At 33.5% G+C, this 21,873-nt stretch overlaps 1 protein-coding gene across 1 annotated transcript in view; it reads left to right on the top strand.

The window, feature by feature from the left end:
• Window positions 1–21,873, top strand: part of LOC144962735 (E3 ubiquitin-protein ligase TRIM9-like) — a 269,597-nt gene that overhangs the window by 161,971 nt on the left and 85,753 nt on the right. Inside the window, exon 8 of the mRNA XM_078895941.1 lies at window positions 11,239–11,377. Coding sequence (XP_078752067.1) covers window positions 11,239–11,377 — 139 coding nt within the window. The remainder of the gene's footprint in view (window positions 1–11,238; window positions 11,378–21,873) is intronic.

Raw genomic sequence — 21,873 nt, 5'->3', positions numbered from 1 at the left:
ACAACTGCAACAGCACCATCAACCACAACAACATCATCAAATAACAGAAACATCAACAACAACGACAGCATGAACAATAATATGCCAAGAAACATATAAAATATATCTTTCATAGTCTTGAATCAGATAGAGAAATCCCATATTTATTTCCTCTTTCTGTGTGGGAAAAATATTTTCTGCGTCAACTTAAAATATTGACCGAAAAAAATAACTCTTTACTTGTCAAAAAAGTCTTAAACGTGGGTATGAGATCTTATATTTGAATTGACCCTATGACGACACAACTATCAAACACCCCCCCCTCTCTCCCCCACCCCCCCCCCCCAAAAAAAATAAAAACATGCAAATGGACAAATATAAACAGCCAAAAATGGTTTAACATGAGCTACCGGAAATAAATTGATGAGTGATTTGGCTTGCTTGCATGTCCTCTGATTTCAAAATGACTCAGAACTTGGAGATGTCCTCGTCAACCCCCTAAATTTATGCAAAGCAAATTCCCCCAGTAAAAGCAAAGGATAGCAGGTTTAATTGTAGGCGCGGGGTGTTGGTACACAGAAAAGCCTAGCTTTCTTCAGGGGAATTTTAGTGGTCCCCTAACACAATTAAGAAAGTTTGAGCAATGGAAAATCCTCCATTGTTTGTTAAGGCCATGGGCATGACAAAGGAAGGATACTCTAGCTGTAAAATATTCAAAGATATGAAGAGATTGATGAATGAGTAAAAAAAAAAATGGATCGAGAGAGAAGAGAAAGAAGAGGCAGTAAGAACAACGAGAAATTTTTGAGAAAGAGTAATTGACTTCCCCTTCCCAAAAAAAAGAAGAAAAAAGCCCACGAATGCATGGGTGGTGGAATGAATGAGTTGATTAATGCTTGCAGATGAGACAGTTACAAGGAAAACATGCATAAACATTACCATGTAATTTATGCAGGAAATGTTCAGATCTCTTATAAATCCTCATCTTCACGCTCTCGCCCTCCTTCCACCCCCCCCCCTCTCTCTCTCTCTTTCTCTCTCTCTCCCTCTCTCTCTCTCTCTCTCTCTCTCTCTCTCTATATATATATATATATATATATATATATATATATATTCGTTTTCTCCTTCTCTTTTTCTTCCTCTTCTTCTCTCTCCCTTCTCTCTCATTCTCTCTCTCTACTTTTTTATGTCGGCTACTCTGTATTTTATATTCATTACTGCATCAGCTGAGTTACTTTTGTTCTGTTTCCCCATACTCTATGACCATTATTTTAAAATATTTTTTCTTCTTTTCTGTCTCTCCATCTTTTTACCCTTAACCTCCCCCCCCCTCCCCCTTATCCTCTGCATTCTGCTGTCTTTAAATAATATTCTTCTTCTTCTTCTTCTTCTTCTTCTTCTTCTTCTTCTTCTTCTTCTTCTTCTTCTTCTTCTTCTTCTTCTTCTTCTTCTTCAACCTTCTCCTTTTCATTCTTTTCTTTATCCATTCTCATCTTCTCCTCTCAATTTGAAACACACGTGCCTGCGCACATACCGTCATAAAAACAAGTTCTCGCGTTAGGCACATATTCACTATTATAAAATACAATTGTAAACCCATTTTACAAACGCAACAATGCTATTCATTCATTCATTCATTCATTCATTCATTCATTCATTCATTCATTCATTCATCTTAATGTATTGAACAATCAGAGGCAACTTTCTAACCTTGAACCTAGTGCCGCTATAAAGTCATTCATAATAAAAGAGAAGGAGCGATGCGCGTGATATGCACGTGTAATATGGCGTAAGATGCATTCAATAAGTTCAAAGAGCTTACGGAACTTTAACTGAGCGTGAGTAATAATCAACGTGTCATAATAACCATGTGACGTAACCCTTTCCATACACGTATGCCGTTTTTTTGCCGCAGAGTGCATAAGACACGTGAACACATCTTCAATATGAAAAAAACCCACAAATTATGCATGTTTACATCTTTTAAGGCATGCTAAATAGAATGTAATAAAACTATTTTTGTTACGCGGTAATGCAATTGATAAATCCACGGAATATTATTTTTTTTTATTTTACCTCACCTACTGTATTGATTATATTGACCAATTAGGTTCAGTAATATGTGCATGCACCAATTGGCACAGCCAACTGATGCCCTCTTTGAATATGAGAACGACCGCCACTGCGCAAAGCTGTGCGAGGTCTATTTGATACTGACGTTTTTCTAGAAAATTATGCCGCTTGGGCTGAATTGTGTAAAACTTACACCAATGGGTTTCATACCGTTTCCTGTTGTTACGCCATGGCTCCCCGGTTTTAATTGGCTCACGACATTACATAGTATCATCAGCTATACGAGCAGGTGCGGCACGGGGTAATTTTGACGAGTGGAGCTAATTGGGCTTGAAAACGTTGGCTCAATATCGCCCGGAAGTTCCAATGAGGAGGAAATTGGCTAATGACACCCTTTGATCCTGTTTTATTTATTTGCCTGAACAGTTTTTACATTTCAAATCTGTTTTTAAAGTTAAAATAAATAGTATTATATGTAAAATACAAATACACAAGTGAGTCAGACTTGGATACTGATGATTTTAATAAATTAAATAATATCCGAACAATGTTGTGATTATGCCAATTTCAAATTCGAAACAGTGTTCGTATGAAAAACAACGATTAAAAAAAACCCACATAAATTTCTAAACTTCAGATGTTTTTGTTGAAGGATCAACATAACATAATTATCTAAAACATTTTATTGTGTTTGCATTTAAAGTAGATATCAGGAATCTGCCCTTTAACTTGTTTTAAAAATTGAAAATGAAAGTATTTGCATATTCGATACTTATTTTGGTTACCGTTTAGCTGTAGAGACAATCGATATTTTCCTAAAATTAAGTGTTCTCATAGGATGCCAACAATATTTTTTGATTTGCTTTTTTAATCTCTATAAAAACAGGGCAATACGATGTATTATATCAATATGTAACTGTTCCTCTTCTTACAAACAAACTATCAGCAGAGGAATAACGTGAGCATTTGGTCCCATTCCAAAGATTATTTCTATACGATTAGCATTGATTTCTATTATCTTCTATTATCCACTCGCCAAATTGTAATGATCAGGTATCTCAGTAATTGAGAACAGATTATCTCTTATCATTACAGAACTTTTATTTATTTTTAGTATGGTAACTATATTTGCCCCCCAAAAAACACCTTTGAAAATACATAGTGTTTTCAACTACTGACGCCCGTCCTGCAATTTGCAATGTTTTTCTGAAACTATTTTGAACACACACTCACTTACTTTCATATGTAGATCTACACTTACGCGTGTGTAGATATAACATATTCCTTTCCTCTATTCGACAAATGTTAAAATGTACTTCTGTCCAAGAAGTGTCAAGACCAGTGTGTGGTTTCATCAGGTTCATCTCCTATGAAACTAATTTCGTCGAAACATTGATTAAGCACCTTGGCAACAGCCTATTGGGAAACATTTTCTATTTATTATTATTATTTTTTTACTTTAACATTTTTCCCCCATTTCCTATCGAATGAAAAATTCGGATATCCATGATCAGTGCAATAAAATGTTTTTATCCAAATATATTTTACAAGTACCTCGCAGCTGACATTGTATCTTTTCTGCGAGAGAGATGAACATCACAATAAAGGAAGTAAAATATTTGAAGTAAAGTTTTAGATAAATGCTAATTTAAATGCAATAATTATTTATCTATTCGTGCCGAAAAAATTAAACATTTTGGCGATAATGGATAAACAATAATATTTTGCAAATGCCTCACAGCTGAAATTGTATCGTCTTCAAGAAGGATGTATATCACAATAAATCATTTGATATATCTGAAGTAAAATTTTTGATAAATGCTTATTTGATTACAATATTTATTTATATATTCGTGCCGAAAAAATTGAACATTTTGGCGATAATGGTTAAAACAAAGAAAAGTATACCAAATTAGTAGGGTGAATATGACTCGTACTTCAAACAAGAATGATACCCCTTTCCATGCCCTCTGATACTCTTATAGATTCCAAAACAGTTTATCTTAAAATAGAAACAATAATTTCTTACTCATTCCCTTCGGCTATTCGCAAGCCCCAGACATAACAACACTTAAGAATTCAGGTGTGTGGTCTTTTTATGTACAGACAAGTTACTAATAAGTAATTATTAAAGTTCTTTGACCTACGATACATGGCTTGATAGATAAGAGTTCCAAGACGCTAATGCTCCATTGGTCACCTTTTCAGTTTAGAATTTAAACCTGGTTTGAAGCCGGGCAGCGGTAGTATGGGCAAACTTTTTATATTGATCGATATGTGATATAAATATTTGGAGCCAAATTATTTCAAGACTGTCATTGCGCAGTAAAAGTATCGAAATCAATATTTTTCATTCGTTAGAAATTGAAACATTGAATACTCTGCTTTATAATAAGGTCCCGAAAGCTCAGTTGGTAGAGCACTCGCTTCACACACAAAAGGACCGAGACCGATCCCGGGTGCAGTCGAGATTTTTTTCTGATCCCCCTGTCTACCCAACAGTGATTGGGTAGCTGGACCTGTTATTTCTGGCGGAAAGTACTTGTCAAAAGATAAGCGTCGTATCCATAGGTTAGCAAGCAATTGCTATTGTCCATTTCACGCTATCGAAACCGGGATAAACTCCATGAGCCAATGGCCCTGATGGACTACTTTTTATAATAATTAAATTAAATAAGCCCAAAATGAGAAATATGCATTGGATTTGTAGACAGAAGTTATGCTAGTTTTATCTACCAATACTTGAATTTGTTGGCTAGTTAAATTATGGACTTGAATTGCTGCAGATTATGATTTTTATAAAATTATCCCTGTAGATGTCCAAGAAATTCATATCTTGTTTGTTACAAGTGACTTTGAACAAATTAAATTTTCCATTGAAAATCGGCTTCATAGATAACATACGGTTTTCAGCCCTAGAATGAAAAGTTATAAATATTTGGATATCAAAATGTCAGAAATTATATAGGAAATGTTTCTATTAGTCTTGTGGTCTATTAAAATTAAACAAGACGAGCAGATGGTTAGCAGCTGTCTTGGAGTTTACTGCAAATAGCAATTAGATCATTGTACTTATCTAACGCTTAAAATATATTTGTTTTTTTCTTATTTGATGTGTCTCAGTCTGTTTCGATAATATCCCAAATACCCTCCAAATTTCAAACACCATAAAACCCTAAATAAACAAATATCTAGATGTGAATCATAGCAATACACCATTTGAATACATTTTGATTTATTTTGAAGTATTTGAATGTTTATCTGCGGGATAGATTTTTAACCAGGAAATTCTGAAAAATTCAAAAATGCCATTATTATTAAACAGAATTCAAACCCGTAAGATTTTTATCAAAAGGCGAGTAGTCCAATAAGTGTATAACTTTATTCTCTCGTGTTGTTTCACACTAAATAGTTATTCTCTCATTGATTTTTTTTCAATCCAACAGCCACCCTCAACCAAATGCTTGGTTCTTTTTATTTTTTTCTTCCACAAATGTCATGTTTGAAGACTGTTTATATTTATTCGTGTCACTTACACGAGTAATATTTACATACCTTGAAATATTCTATTTTTAGTTTTGGTTTGAAAGATGTCAAATTCCTGTGTGTCTAATTTCATGTTTCTCTTCTTCCCTCTATCCAATATAATAATATTATCTCTACCCATCAATCAATCTTGTCTCTCAATATCTGAATAATATTCGTATATTCTATTCGTCTATACTATCTGTCCATATACCATTCCATTGTTATTCAAACTATTTCACCTTGTCCCAAAAGTGGCAAATTTAGATTCTGGTATTTTAAAAATATTTTTTTATTCGGAGTACAAATCTGAATTTATTTTACCTTTTATAACCTCCTCTCTATCTATCTATCTATCTATCTATCTATCTATCTATCTATCTATCTATCTATCTATCTATCTATCTGTGTGTGTGTGTGTGTGCGCGCGCGCGCGTGTGTGTGTGGAGAGAGAGGGGGATATGGGATAGATAGATAGATAGATAGATAGATAAGATAGATAGATAGATAGATATCTCCCACACACACACACACGCGCGCGCACACACACACACACACACACACAGACCCATACTACATACTTTCTCTCATCTCTACCTCATATCGTCTCGTTTTCTCTCGTGTTTCATGTCTATCACTCGCGATCCAATCAGCTATCTTTGCGACATTAATTTCCAACAAAATATCAATTGGTCTGTTTCTATGCATATTTATTTACCCATTGAATAAACTTTATTCTCTTTCTTTTTTGTCATCTATCTCATTCGTTTATCCTCAATAGGAAGACTATTCATCAGATTTTCCATATTCCCATCCATCATATTTATGTGATTAAGTAACTCTTACATCTTGCCTCGAAATCTGAAATCTATTTACAACTTATGAAATACAATTTTTCAAACCAGAAACGTAACATTGAAGGGACTCCTCAATGTCACATTAAGGAAAATTACTATATTTCATTTTGTTAAAATTCGAAAACATCCATCTTTCCTCCCGTTATTATCTTTTTCTTATCTTTTTCTTTCCATATTTTTCAGCTGGATAATAGATTTATGTTATCATTAACCATTATTATCTACTCCCTCACCTTACATTGGCAAACGTATCTGAGATGAAAACCTATATTTTATCGCCAATAAATCACCACAAACACTGCTTGTCTTTTCTATAAGAATATAAACTGGCATACTGGATCAAGCATCACTTTGTTCCCAGTTAGTGGGATTGATTTTGGCAAGCAGCAACACCAGAAAACAGATAGCGATATCAATAATGGCAATAGATTAAATAGAAAAAAGAACACCAGTTAAAAATTGTGTTAATTTAGTGAATTATAGATAACAACTCGTCACTTACCCAATAGGGAAGAAGGATATCACATAGTTGATGTTGATGAAGATACGAGAAAACAAAATACACGTACAAAGCTAGGAGAAGAAGTGGTATAAGCTATCTATTTCCATGATTCGCCTGTGTAAGCTTAATATCACGTTTTTGTGGAAATCAAATCTGTTAATTAAGGCCTTCGGCTGGGTTTTGCTGCTGTTTGTGATTATTTATTTCTTCAACGATTTGCTTTTAAATTGAGTCAAAGACTGACCTTCATAATTTATTGTCGTCCTTTGACATATGTCATCGGACGGATTGACCAGCTGTTGACCTGTCTTTATATGGACCATGAAATTTCTTGTTACCATCAGAACAATTATTACTTTATGACAGTGTAGTGAATTAGACCCAACTATTTAATCACCGTTTAATGGACCGAATAGGAGGAATGAGAAAGGGTGGAGGGGGGGGGGGGGTAGGGGAATGGACCTTTTTAAAACAATCGACGAGCCAGGCATTCAATGCAAATACGTCGGTTCTGTGTCAGGGCCCGTGATTGATGTACCGGGAATATCAAAAACTTATTGGCAAGATAAACATATCAGTTTGTTTGGATTTATTGTTTTTAAGGTAGAAATCATGCTGATGATTCAGTGTTGGTTAGATTAGATAAAAATGTCGATTTAATGACAGCGGATCCTCTTATCTATATCGTTCCGTGTTCAGTGTAGGAAATAATGATAAAATCATGATTTGAACATGCGATTCAACCTGGAAAATACATTGTAAAAGGATATAACTATTATTGTTTTGAGATTTATCTTACAGACATTTCTTTGATTAGAATTTATAAATCGTCTCCCGCAAGTTTAGATAATAAATACAAAAGGTAAAAGGAACAACAATTCTACATTTTAAAATGTTTTTGCCACGCCACAGAATAGAGCTTTAATGATTCGGATGTCCTGATGAACATTTTTGTGTCTGAACATGAACACTCTCATACCAATAGCGAATGTTATCGCATCATCAGATTTCTATTAGAATTAATCACGTCACTCATATTTTGAGAATCAACCTTTTCTATTTATTGCCATAACAATTTTTCTTCATAGATTGGTAGGTTGAGATGACGTCCGATTAATCAATAGGTCATGATACATCGGGGTCTTATTTGAAGATATGGTTAAAGTAATTGCTTAGAGAAATGAAAATAGTAAATTACATAACTAGGGCATTATTATGGTCTTAAACCTTCAGTCTTAAAACCAAACCAAAACGTTCCAGGTTCAAACTCTTCTTAATCCTTCAAAAAAAAAAGAAAACAATAGTTTTTTTCTTCTTATGGCTGTCAAAGTGTATAGGCCTGAATAAATGTTCCTAGTTAAATATTGTTTTGTAACTAATTTTGTTTGTTGATGTTTTCTTTATGTTCAAAAGGGCATTAACCTAAGCAGCTTGAACTCTTTTCTATGTACCTAAAGAAAAAAACCCAATGTTGTTCCCATGGTATAGAAAATTGGATTACCACTGTTTTAATTTTACAACCACCGAAACCCGTAGCGTATTTCAACTATGAATTGCCTCTATTCATTCTCCCATATCTTGACTTCACTGCCACAAAACATGTTGTTTCTCATTTTGACCAGATAACTTATTCTGAAAACAACGTCAATTAAGATGACTCTCAACTCATCAAAATATTCAAACACGAGAATAGTTAGAAGTCTCAGGTTTTAATTCTTTTGACAAGTTGGACACACTTTTAATGAAAAAAAAACCCCAAAACAATTAAAATAATAGTTTTCTGATCAAAAAGGTAAAATGTCGATTTGTAAGTGTACACCAGTTTAGGCCATCTACTTTCTCACCATTCTTTTTTCCATTAGTTCGCCCCTAACGACAATTTAAAAGGTCGGTACCTCTGTAAGAAGCAGTCTCAGTACGAATGAGATTATTATGGAAAATCTCTCCTGGGATGAAGTATTGGCCTTGTAAAATGGAGAAAGAGAAATTGGGAAGAAAAAAAGAGAAATTGCTCGGAATCTTTCACTGACCTACGGGGAAAGAAACTTATTTCCGTTTCATCAAGAATTTCATTTGGGGTTTCTGAGAATCCGAAATGAAACGTGATTCAGTGTTTGTTCTGTAGCAAAGGTTTTGGGATGATTTGCTTCCTATTGTTCGTACTTCGGTGTCTAATGGTGGTTTTCCCCCTATCTCAATAGCTGTATATTAAGCATTTAACCCTTTGTCGTATCTATATCACAAGACCGAAGTCACAGATTACTACAAAATTAAGTTATTCTCTGAAACGATTTGAAAATCAATGCTGTCAAGAAAACTGATTTTTAATTCAATCTTTTATCATCTATGAACATGTTACGTTAAAATGTTAAATGAATTGTCATGAACTCTTTTATCTGCTATAAATTCCATCATTAAACTGAACTATAAATCGCTTATCAATCGGCATCAGAGGTGATGATATTCCACTTCATTCTAGACATTGACAAAATCAGTGTAAGGTGTAACATTGTGTTATCTCTCATTTTATCGAGGGGATTATTTACGTCTAAGCATTATTTGATGGACTTGAAATGTTTTTGACATGTTTTTATTCTTTAGAATTTATTAAAATATCCTACCGTCTGCCATGGATTAGATATACTCCCTCTTTTATTCTTTTCTTTCTACTCTTCTTTTCACCTCACTTTCATCTCTCTTTCTTCTCTCCGCATCTTTCTCTTTCTCTCTCTCTCTCTCTTTTTCTCTCTCTCTCTCTTTCTCTCTCTCTCTCTCTCTCTCTCTCTCTCTTTCTTTCTCTCTGTCGTTGATATTATGTGTTAGTGCCTAAAAACGTTCAACTATTGATTGCAGTGACTTTAATATACAAAGAGCCGCACGTTAATCGCCAAATGCAGGGAACTCGTAGCAGAACTGTCATCGTCTATTAATGGAACGGGCTGCCAGATAGGACAATCAACAGCTTATCCATTTCGACATTCCAGCCGTCTTTTTGATGGATGCGTCATTATTTAATTTTTCTTTATTGCTACCAGACTTGAACAAAAAATAAAACGAAAAAAAAACATAATCATTTTAAAAACATTTACACTACGAGTATAAGTGCCATTGAATAGGATATGATACAATCCATAATCAATCCATCTTCTTCTCAGCCCCCCCCCCCTCCGCCCCCACCCACCACCCCCACCTCATCTTGTTTTCTTCCTTTCTCTCTGTCTATCTTTCTTTCTTTCTCTCTCTCTCTCTCTCTCTCTCTCTCTCTCTCGCTCTCTCTCTTCATGCTCAACCATTTCCATATTTTGTTATCCTATACAATATCGAAGTACATCTTAACCATCAACTCCACTGGCATTAGGGGGATATAGAGAAGTCTCGAGCTTTCCTCGTCTACACGGAGACAGAAATGAAAACATTATATGCGATCCGTTATTCATACATTTCTGCTTTGTATCAACTGTCCCCACAAATTTTATGATTAAAAATGAGACACTTCCTATATTTATTCGATTTAAACACCAGACGATAGATGGAGCTTCTCATCGATTTTCGCCCTTGCAGGCAAAGCAACTGAAGGCGTTTTCGTAATACATATTTACTTACGGAAACGAAATGCAAAAAATGCCAACTTTATTGGGAAACTGAGTTTCTATCAAAACATACACACACACACACACACGCACACACACAATATATATATATATATATATATATATATATATATATATATATATATATATTTATACATGTGTGTCTGTGCGTCTGTGTATATATATATTAATGTCAATCAGTATTATTATTCAGTCCAGTCCACTTATTACCATTAACCCATTGCAATGAAACAAAACACCTCTTGCTCGGTTTTGTTTAATTTGTTTTAATGATTTTATTTTTCAGACTAGTATATATATATATATATATATATATATATATATATATATATATATATATATATATATATATATATATATGTTGTTGTTGGTGTTGTTGTTGTTTTGTTAATTTTTTCTAATTGTCGTTTGATTTTGTCTTGATCAAAATTTGAACTTTTGTTTTCTGAACAGACTCCTCATTTCCGGAACTACCCATTTCCCAATCGGTAGCATTTTAAAGATACATTTGTCTCGAACACATTTCTTCTTTTTCTTACTTGCTTTCTAAACTGTATCGCCTAGTGCATTTAACTTCCGGCGGAAAAAGATATAATCCACCAAGATCTTCCTACACTATTAGATAGAAGTCATCGTAAAGTTATAGAAATAATGTAATATTATTTCACATTTTTACCTCTCATCTATCCAGGTCGTTTATGTCGGACGTGAGGTGATCTGCACGGTGGATGGACTCCACTTCAATAGCATCTACACAGCCAGAGTCAAGGCACACAACCATGCCGGAGAGTCGGAATACAGCGACATTGTGAACCTACAGACAGCTGAAGGTAGAGATGTCAGAGATCTGGCCAGCTTTGATTGGTATGAGCTGGGCGGTATTCTAGAGAGGTTGTCTAAAGTTTGACAGATTCATAATCGATTCTAGATGATTAGGTGTATTTCTTGTAAATTTAATAATACTTTCACGCATAGATACAATGAAAGCCGCTTTTTTGGAAATTTATTGCGCGGTCTAATTAATATATTCTGAGTAAGATTTAAGAGGATAGCAAGAAATTGTTATTGTGTCCATTTTATGCTATGGAAACTGGGAAAAATTCCGGTTACACGAGAAGTAAAAGTTTTAAGCTAATTTCTTTTTGATTATTCAATTTTTGGATAATTATGATTCTTAATTCCGATTTTTACTTAATTGATTAAGATTTCTTCGGTTTCGAAATAAGCAGGTTTCATTGTTAATATAAAGAATGATAATTTTAACTCCTAAAGAGTTACTAGTGTATCTAGTGTGATGACAGTTGTAAGCTATTGTTTTAAGTCATGTGAAAGAAAAAAAACAAGAGGGTGAACAAATCAATTAATTCGTTGAAATGGACGCTCCAGTCTATTCCCACATACAATGGCAAAACACAGTTTTTAATTTTTTCAGAAAACTACAATTTCATTTATATATATATATATATATATATATATTATATATATATATATATATATATATATATATATATATATATATATGGTCCACAGTTTGTCAAAACGTCTTAAATCTTAGAATTAAAATATAACCACGACTTTAACACTTATCGATACGTTAGGATTCCTTTTTGATTCGTCGAAGTATGAAAAAACAATTCTTTTTCTGACCAAAATAGAAAAAGGTGGTTTGTCAAAGTACATCGGAAGTATTGTTTTTCAACTAGAAAGGAAAGGCTATACGATACACGATGACGTATGATGGAATGGGTTTTTAGTCAGAACACGAGGACGGTTAAATTGGTGTATTCCTCGCCCCCATCCCCCTCCCCCCAATCGATTACTCGTACATATTTTTATCATAATGACTGTTTGCCAAAAACATTTACAACATTGGCCATATTGGTCAGAAAGGTAAAATAAAAAGCGGTCCTGATAATTCTTGATAATATAATGGGAAAAGAAAGTATGGATATACCTTTCTAATTTCTCAATATAAGTCCCTTTTCGTTCAACTTAGATCTAAAATGATCTTTTAAAATCTGAAGACATTTTGCTTGTTTATTTGTTTACTTGTAGGATGTTTACGTCGCTTGCTATATTTTGTAACCTTTTGGGTCATATCAGCGCCAAGGAATGTAATAATATACGTAAAAACGTTTGCTTTTTAATACTGTGCAATGACTACCATTTTCATTATTTAGATGAGAGGGACCATTATAAATGTTGTTATCAGGAGCAGCAATATTCAACGTTTTATGATAGTTTTCAAGTGATTCATACCGGGGTTTTCGCAGTTTTTCATTACGGTTTATCATCAAAATGTTGCCAACTCACGGCTACAAAGATTATTTGTTGTTGTTTTCGAAGTTTCTCATTATTCGTTAATAACTAGACGTCTCTCAGGACTTTTGAATTTGTGAGATTTTCAGGCGACAATCCTTTCTTCTAAAGAGAGGAAATATTGGATACCAAATTTTAAACCGATCTCATATCATCACGTAATTTTGTCTATAAGACCTCTCGTTGATATTTATTTATCATTTGACAATGCTCTTTAAAGTACTTATGGTTTTAAGACCAATAATGGGTGCCGGATACCAATGAACACTTCAGAAAGGCAGCTGTGTTGATTACAATTACAATTATTAAAAGTAAATAATGACTCTATATTGAATGAAGACTGACCAAATACTTTCATTCATTCATCTATTCATCCATCCACTCATCAAACGACCATCAACTGATATTTATTTTTAATAGGTTGTGAGACAGAGGGAATATAAATGTAGGATAACATAACAATGCCAACCAAATATCATATTCTATTTATTGGATCATTTTAGAATAAAGTATATCCATCATGTCGAAGCGTTTGATTGGCAGCCTGTTTCAACCATGACATCCAATCTAATCTGCTGTATAGGCATAAATAAAATCCGAAGAATGTATTATCAATGATGAAAATATTTCTCCATCTTCCATGATGATTGCAGACTCAAACATTACAATTCCTCACTATCCATTCAATCATTTTTTTCATTGTATATTATGGCCTGAACTTTGAATGTGTGTCTATTGTATTTAAGGCTCTCAATCAAAGCAGTTTTTGACACATATGAAGGCCACCATTTCATTGCGATTTTAATCGTTCTTTATCTATGATGTCGTTATTCTATTGATGCTATGCGTTTGGTTAATAAACTCACAACTTCAGCCAGTCGAATGTAACGTACTAACACACAAAACGATGTGTAGCCTTAAACGTTTATAGTCTGATTAATATAGTCTAGTGAGAACTAGTCATAAAATGGCTGGCTAAAAACAACAACAAAGAGTTGAGTGATGTCACTTTCGTTCCTTTTATATCGGTGACGGTCATGGAGTATTGAAGATGTCAAGAATTTAATTATAAGGCCCCTAAAACAGCAACATCATTACAGATCTAGTATTTCACAAATAATACGAAACTCGCCATTAAACTTTTTATTTTAGCGAGTGTACTCATCTTGTACTAGTACTAGTATTTTTAATAATCGTCATCGTTACTTTTCCGCGGTAAACAACGATAACATTTTAATTCTATAGTGAATTCATTTCGATAAAGACTAGTTGATTCCTTTGTTCGTTGGGACATTGAGTTTTCATTGGACGAAAGGGGATGATAAAAGAATGAAATGGTGAGTCAATTTTCATTCTTTATTCACTCCCTGTAGTTCAATAAACCCTCTTTGTTCAACAATTTTGCCTTTTCAAATTCTCGTTCCATTATTGTCTTTCTTCATCTAGACGTCTAGATACAGCAAAATATACAGATACTCATCTGGAAAAGTGATATATTTATATCAGGAGTTAGATCGTAGAAGTAATCAAAGTAAAACGAATGGGTTTAGATTATCAGCGTAGTATCAACCTCAGGCAAGTTTTTCCACATTACATAAGGGCATTATATCACCTAATGCTATTAAAAAGAACAAAATAGCAGTAAATACCTATTATCACAAGCTTGTTCAAACAGAACGATAATATTCAAACATCATTATTTTGTATCGTTACTCTTATCATTTCTCCCATCATCACCACCGTTATCCTCGCCAGTGTTTGCTTTTGTAAATTTTGTTATTGATATCATTATTCTTATTCTTATTCTTATTATGTTTTGAACCCATTAACGTTTCTGAGTGTCTTTGTTAATTCCTAAATTGAGTGATATATTTGTACAGAATGATTCGTGTTTTAAAATTAGGCGAGATGTCGTCTGTTTGAAATCTAATTTTATTTATAAGTTTTCCTCGTGTACATAATGTTAATTTCGGAAATCCGTCATGGAACCACTCTTGAAGTTATTGATTATTTGAAATGTCAAAAAATGCCACTCGTAATGTAAAACATATCACATGTTTTCTTATGAAAGCAGCAAATATATCACTGTTTTTATGTACATTTTATTTAATCGCATGGCGGTGAGCAGGCTGTCTTAGAAGATACTTTGTGAATAAAGTTGAAAATATTCTTATTTTTGTATTATTTCGTTTTGCTTGTTTTGTGTACATATTTTGTAAGTAATTCACAACTGACATAAATGTTCAAATATTAAACATATCTGCTGTTATTAACAATACAGTTTGTCGGCCGATGTAAATAATGTGATGTTTAGATACATAAATAATGAATGAAACATATAGAATGTTACAAAAATAATCGTATAAACGTATTTGATTAATCTGGTTTTAATGAAAATAATATTTGCCGTGCTGGCAAGATGATAGATTTCTTTTTGATTTAAAATAAACTTTGATTGAAAAGTTAAGTTGTGTTCGTATAAAGCTAATAGCATAGATATTTGATACGTTTTACTTTTGAAATAATTTTTCAAAATGGTTAAGTCCGTTCAGAGCACTTTAAAGAAAAGATCAGCCATGATTTAAAAAGTACTTCATCAAGGATAGGAAAGCATCTTAAGATATTTCAGTTTTATCAATCAAATGTTGCTAGTTCTTTTGAGTCAGAATACAGTTTTAAAAACTGGATATTTTTTCAGTTATCAATTTTCCGCCCATGTATATTATTAATTGTTTTTAGGCGACACGACTTCCTTTGGTTGTTTTCTTGATTTCTTATTTTTAACAACACGTAATCCTGACCGAGTTGTCAGATTTTGAAAATGCCATTACCGTATATATTTGGTCTCAATAATCTATCATATATGAAGTTTGTGATTGCGGGGTTAGAATGTAGGGATGGTTTTGCCATGACCTTAAATCGGTATTCAACGATTTCATAAAACATTTTCTTCCTATGTTCCGAAATTTAAAAACAACAATATTTTGTAAAGAATCAACCAAAATTAATGGCACATGATTTTATTAGGAGCACTTCCAATTAGCATCATCCACAGTGACAGGAAGAATATTCATAATTTGGAAGATCTACTTGTTTAATACAATGGTAACATTTGAGACTTTTATCACTGTTTCTGAACGGACTAGTTTACACTGATTTTAGACACACGATACAATGTATATATCTATATATCTTGCCTCCTATTATTGTATTGTGTTGACCTTTCCAAACCAAAAACTGGAAAAAATGCATGGGTTGGAATATCAGTTTTGTTTCGTTTCTTTTTTCTTTCTGATTACAATAATGATTATTGATAACAAGTTTATAATAAACTGTAGTTTTACCAGAAACCTTTCCCTTCTTTGTTTTTCTTTGTTAAATGTCTATAAATTACATTGAGTGTATGTGCTGTGTCAATTTACCCTTGCTATTAATGTGTGGTTGTAAAATGCTTCCGCTTACATCCTTTGCTCTTAAAAGAGAGCTTGATAGTGGCTGGTGTCTAGTGAACCCAAAGCAAGTCATTGTTCATCGACATTTCATATTTGAACTACACAAAAGGACGATTATGATGTCAACAATTAGATCTGATAATGATGGTGATGATGATGACGATGATGATGATGATGATGAAAATGATGATGATGATGATGATGATGATGATGAGGAGGAGGAGGAGGAGGAGGTGGAGAAGGAGGGAGATGATGATGTTGTTGTTGATGATGATGATGATGATGATGATGATGATGGTGATGATGATGATGATGGTAATTGGTGGTATATAGAGCCTGTTGAACGGAATATAAAACTTTCATCTAATACATCTGATATCGTTTCCATTAAGCTAAGAGGTCAACTGCATAATATTCTTGTGTGTACACACAATTTGCGATAGCAATCATTGGCTGAATAACCCAGAGAGTTCTGAAGCTTCACAACAATTACAAAGCGGAAGCGTTTACCTACAGAATCTGAGACGAAAAAGAGGTCGAAAAAACTCGTACCTGTCCTGCAACGTCATCGGCCCGGGACCGATATTTTCAAGTCCCAAGCATGTTGTTCTTTCAACCTTGGGTACAAAACCTTGAAATTTACACCGATCCATGCTTATTTATGGTATAACAAGTTTGTTCGTCTTTAAGGGTTTTTCTAGTTTCAGCCCATTGTGTGGCAATGTGGTCTTGCTGTATGACACTCGATTTCGGATCGGAAGTTCCTGGGTTCAAGCCTCGCTCGGCGCATAGTTGGAAGAGACTTCTTACTCACATTCACTCATCGTACTCACCAACTCACAACAGCGTAACCTCTATTGGAAACAAAAAGTAATATCACCTTATAGGCGTCATGTCTTGTTCTATATATTCCGTTTTGCTGTTGGCCAGCGCCCCTTTGTAAATCGCTTTGAGCATGTTTAGTGGATCTTGCTCTATATAAAATCCCAAGTTCCTAAAACTTGATTGTTCAACTCACCTGAAAACCTATTGCCATATATGTAGCTGTAAAAGATGGACACCAAACAAAAGTTTTACTCTTTTGTTGATCATCGATAATCAGTTCCTTCATCCAAGAAGACGACGTCATGCTTTCACAGTCACTTAGATTGCAACAAGTTGATAGGGCAGTGTTTAGTGTTTGGTGACCTGGAATAGACAATGGGCAAGCTTAAGACCGGATTCTCCAAGATAACGTCTATGATGGTAAAACCTTGTTTTCGTAATCATACCCATTGTCATTCATTAATAGAAGTCTTCTTCCGCATGTGTGAAGGTTGTTTTTTTTTGTTGTTGTTGTTTTTCTTTTTCTTTTCGCCTGGACCATCTAAGTGAGTTCCAAGCCTGACTGTTTGAGCATAGGAAGCATAGCGGAGTGTCTAAGTACTTAGACTGGTAGTCATAGTAGTCTGCAATTTCCAAATTCTGTGTGTTTTTCTTGTTTTCTTGAAGGGATTGTAGTTGTTTCTCTATGCGCTTTCATTTTTAAAAAAAATGGGCTTTAAGGGATGTTTTACATAGATATAATGATATCGTCATTGATATAATATTTGTCATGTACTGACAAAACACTTTAAGATGGCTTGGAAACTTCGAATCGTGTCGATAGATTAAGATGACACCCAACTTATCAATAATTCTCAAACACTAGACTTCTTACTTTTTGTACATCACAGGCTTGCGGCATTTCAACAAATTAGGGATCATCTTATATTAGTAATCATAGTGTAAATCATTTATTTCACGCCCATTCCATATACACTAGATCATGATAAAGCCAACACCGCCGGACCAGAAAGTTGATTTTAATCTTTATCAATGGAACACACTTAGACAAAGACAGAAACATGTTTGGCCAATAACAGGTGTTGACTTTAAGTCAAGTTGAAGTAGACTTGATTGTTGTTGACTTTTTGCCGATGCCACTGTACAAAGAGTTCTATGCGTTGTTTCAATACAATACTAATGCCATAATTACAAGACATACTAAAAAAACGTTTTCCCTGGAATATTATAATAGTATGAAGTAAACGTTTTCCCATCAAAATGAAACCTGCGTTTCGTCTTGATATTTTCTTACTATGCAGGAACTTTGGAATAAGATATTACAGGGACAATACTATTTCCATCTAGCAATCCATCAGAATGAATTATAAGTTTTCTGTTGTGTAATTTAGTGATTGATATTCTATATATTGAGACATTGTATTTGTTTTGACTTGGCCCTATCCGGAGTCCTTGGATTGGGAGAAAACAGTCAAATGTATAGTTTTAGTTTTTGGGAGTTATTTTTTTTCCTTGTAGGATCTTCTCTCTGTTATATACTGTTACATTATTTGTATTATAATGGTTTGTAAACATTTGAAAGATATCCTCTATGTAGGATCCTGTGTTTGTGTCTGGATGATACTTTTAGGCGATCTCAGACTAAGTACCACTGACTGATTGTGTGCTCTTGGAATCTACATCTACTGTTTCCTATATAAAAAAAACATTCCCCAATGTCTTACTTTGTCTTGTTTGCTTTCAATTGTAAAAGCATTTTTTTTTACTATCCCTTTTTCTTCATTTTCACTGGCTTTGAAATGACTTAAATGTGTCGAAAGCGCCGTAAAACCCTTAAAAAACAGAAACACAATTGTTTTTTAATCAATATTCGATGTTGTTGTCATTACCTTATACTTATTTTTCACAAAAAAAACCCCATCATATTTATACTCAACCTCTTAATCGTTGATTGTCTGTGTCCTTTTTAAAAAAAATTCTTATAAAAGAGAATGAAAACTCAGGAAACCTCAACACAATCCTTTAATCCCCCACTATAAATAAACAATCGTCCCAATATTAAGACATTCCAATGTAACACAAGCAGAGATCAATACTGCCGCACAATGAAAAAAATTCCTCGTTTCATTTTTGCAAGGAAATAATAATGATAATAATAATAATAATAATAATAATAATAATAATAATAATAATAATAATAATAATATTAATAATAATAATAAATAATATAATAATAATATATAATAATAATAATAATAATAATAATAATATATATAATAATAATAATAATAATAATAGATCTTTATCGTCCACAAATATGGCAATTTGTCATTTAGTTACACTTGTTTTAACGTTATGTGATAACTGTAACATTGAACAGATATTTCACTCCTACGCACTCTCTCTCTCACACACACCCACATACACACACACACACACACACACACACTCTCTCTCTCTCTCTCTCTCTCTCTCTCGCTACCTCTCTTTCTTTCACACGTGCGATATAAACAACATAAACATTCATTTCGTTTTCAATTTGTTACAATTGTGGCAATTCGACACCAAATATTATCATCATTACTTTTATATGGATTGATAACTCTCAATTTGTCAAACTGTCTCAAACCATAGACTTCAATGAAGTTTCATATGTGTGACTCATTGACTATACATACTGTAAAGTAAAATATTTCCGACCAAAATAAAAAATGATGGGTTTTCTTTTTTCTCAATTGAACGCCATTTCTGCCGTATCTGAAAATATTTAACAGTTTGGCCAGAAAATTCGTCCCTCCAATATCGATCAACTAAAATGACACTTATCTTACCACCTGGAACTTCACGAAATAACGATTGATTTACAAGGACGAGTTTTCTGGATCAAATTTTAAATACGTTTTTTTCTTCAGAGCACGGAAGTTGTGCATGCCAATTATATTGGTGCTCGCCTAACAAAATCCATTCCGCTTTACATGTGGATATGTTGTCTTGTGGTATGACATTCGCTTTTGGATCGGAATGTCCTGGGTTCGAGCCTCGCTCGACACACAGTTCCTTGGAAAAGGCTCTTTACTCACATTCTCTCATCTTACTCAGGTGAAAAATGAGTACCTGGCCGTTAACAGCGTTGCCTCTGTCGAAAAAATTGTAATATCGCCTAACAGGCGTCATGTCTCGTTCTACATGCGACATGTTGCTGTTGGTCAGGGACCCTTTGTAAAGCACTTTGGACACGTTTTGTGGATATTGTGCTATATAAAGGCTCAAGTTATTTTTAAAAATAAATGAAAATGAACAAATTACAACGTCAACATAAAAACATTTTTAAAAATTAATTTTTAAATTGAAAAGTTTTCTCTTAATGCGCACAAAGCTCTTTATATAGGGGCCTAAACCAACAACAACATTTGATATGACGCATGTAAGGTGCTCTAATTATGACATGGAAAGAAATTATAAAATACTCGACGTTTCAGACTCAAAATCGTCTTCAGCTACTATCAAAACATTTTTAGGATTTACTTGATTTCTGGAATGACGAGAGTGCAGTCATAATTATGGTACATACTGCATTCATATGTTTTGTTGTCGGCTGAATGTTTTGAATTTTAGACATCTTTCAGTTTCCTTACTCTTAGTTTATTATAACATCAAATTTTTATTTTTATTTTAAATGGTCAAGAAATGTCTAAAATCGTTTGATCTTAGGGTATTTTAATGAAGGTATTCTTTCATGATTTTGAATTTATTATTTAACTTTTAACAGAAAGAAATTGCTCATTAACGCAAATCGCAAACTTTTATTATATGACGGAAAACAATACTACTACTACAACAACTATAGAGAATAGAGAATTTATATAGCGCAATATCCACTAAACGTGATCAAAGCGCTTTACAAGGGGCCCCTGACCAACAGCAACACGTGAGATATAGAACAGGACATGACGCCTGTTATGCGATATTACACTTTTTCCGACAGAGGCAACGCTGTTAACGGCCAGGTACTCATGTTATACCTGAGTAGAATGTGAGTGAAGAGCCTTTTCAAAAGACTCAAATATGCGCCGAGCGAGGCTCGAACCCAGGACCTTCCGATCCGAAAGCGAGTGTCATAACACATAGCCGCACATACAACAACAACAACAACAACAACTACTACTACTACTACTATTACTACTACTACTACTACTACTACTACTACTACTACTACTACTACTACTACTACTACTACTACTACTACTACTACTACTACTACTACTACTACTACTACTACTACTACTACTACTACTACTACTATTTCTACTACTTACTACTACTACTACTACTCTACTACTATACTACTACTACTACTTACTACTACTACTACTACTACACTACTACTACTATACTACTACTACTACTACTACTACTACTATTACTACTACTACTACTACTACTACTAATACTACTATAAAAAATAATAAATAATAATAATAATAATAATAATAATAATAATAATAATAATAATAATAAATAATAATAATAATAATAATAATAATAATAATAATAATAATAATAATACCCAGGTTTGAGAGTTTTTGACATAAGTGGGGTCATTTTAATCGATCGATATAATTTGAGGGACGAGTTTTCTGGCTAAAATTTTTAAAACGTGCTTTTTTTGTTCAGACTTCGGCATTTCGTGGCATCCAAAGATTCCTAAGAATTATTTTACGTTTACTATA

This window comes from Berghia stephanieae, chromosome 1 (assembly GCF_034508935.2).
Source record: "Berghia stephanieae isolate SIO BIC M18660-M18661 chromosome 1, UCSD_Bste_1.3, whole genome shotgun sequence".
Taxonomy (NCBI): domain Eukaryota; kingdom Metazoa; phylum Mollusca; class Gastropoda; order Nudibranchia; family Aeolidiidae; genus Berghia; species Berghia stephanieae.
This window is presented reverse-complemented; position numbering and strand designations above follow the sequence as displayed.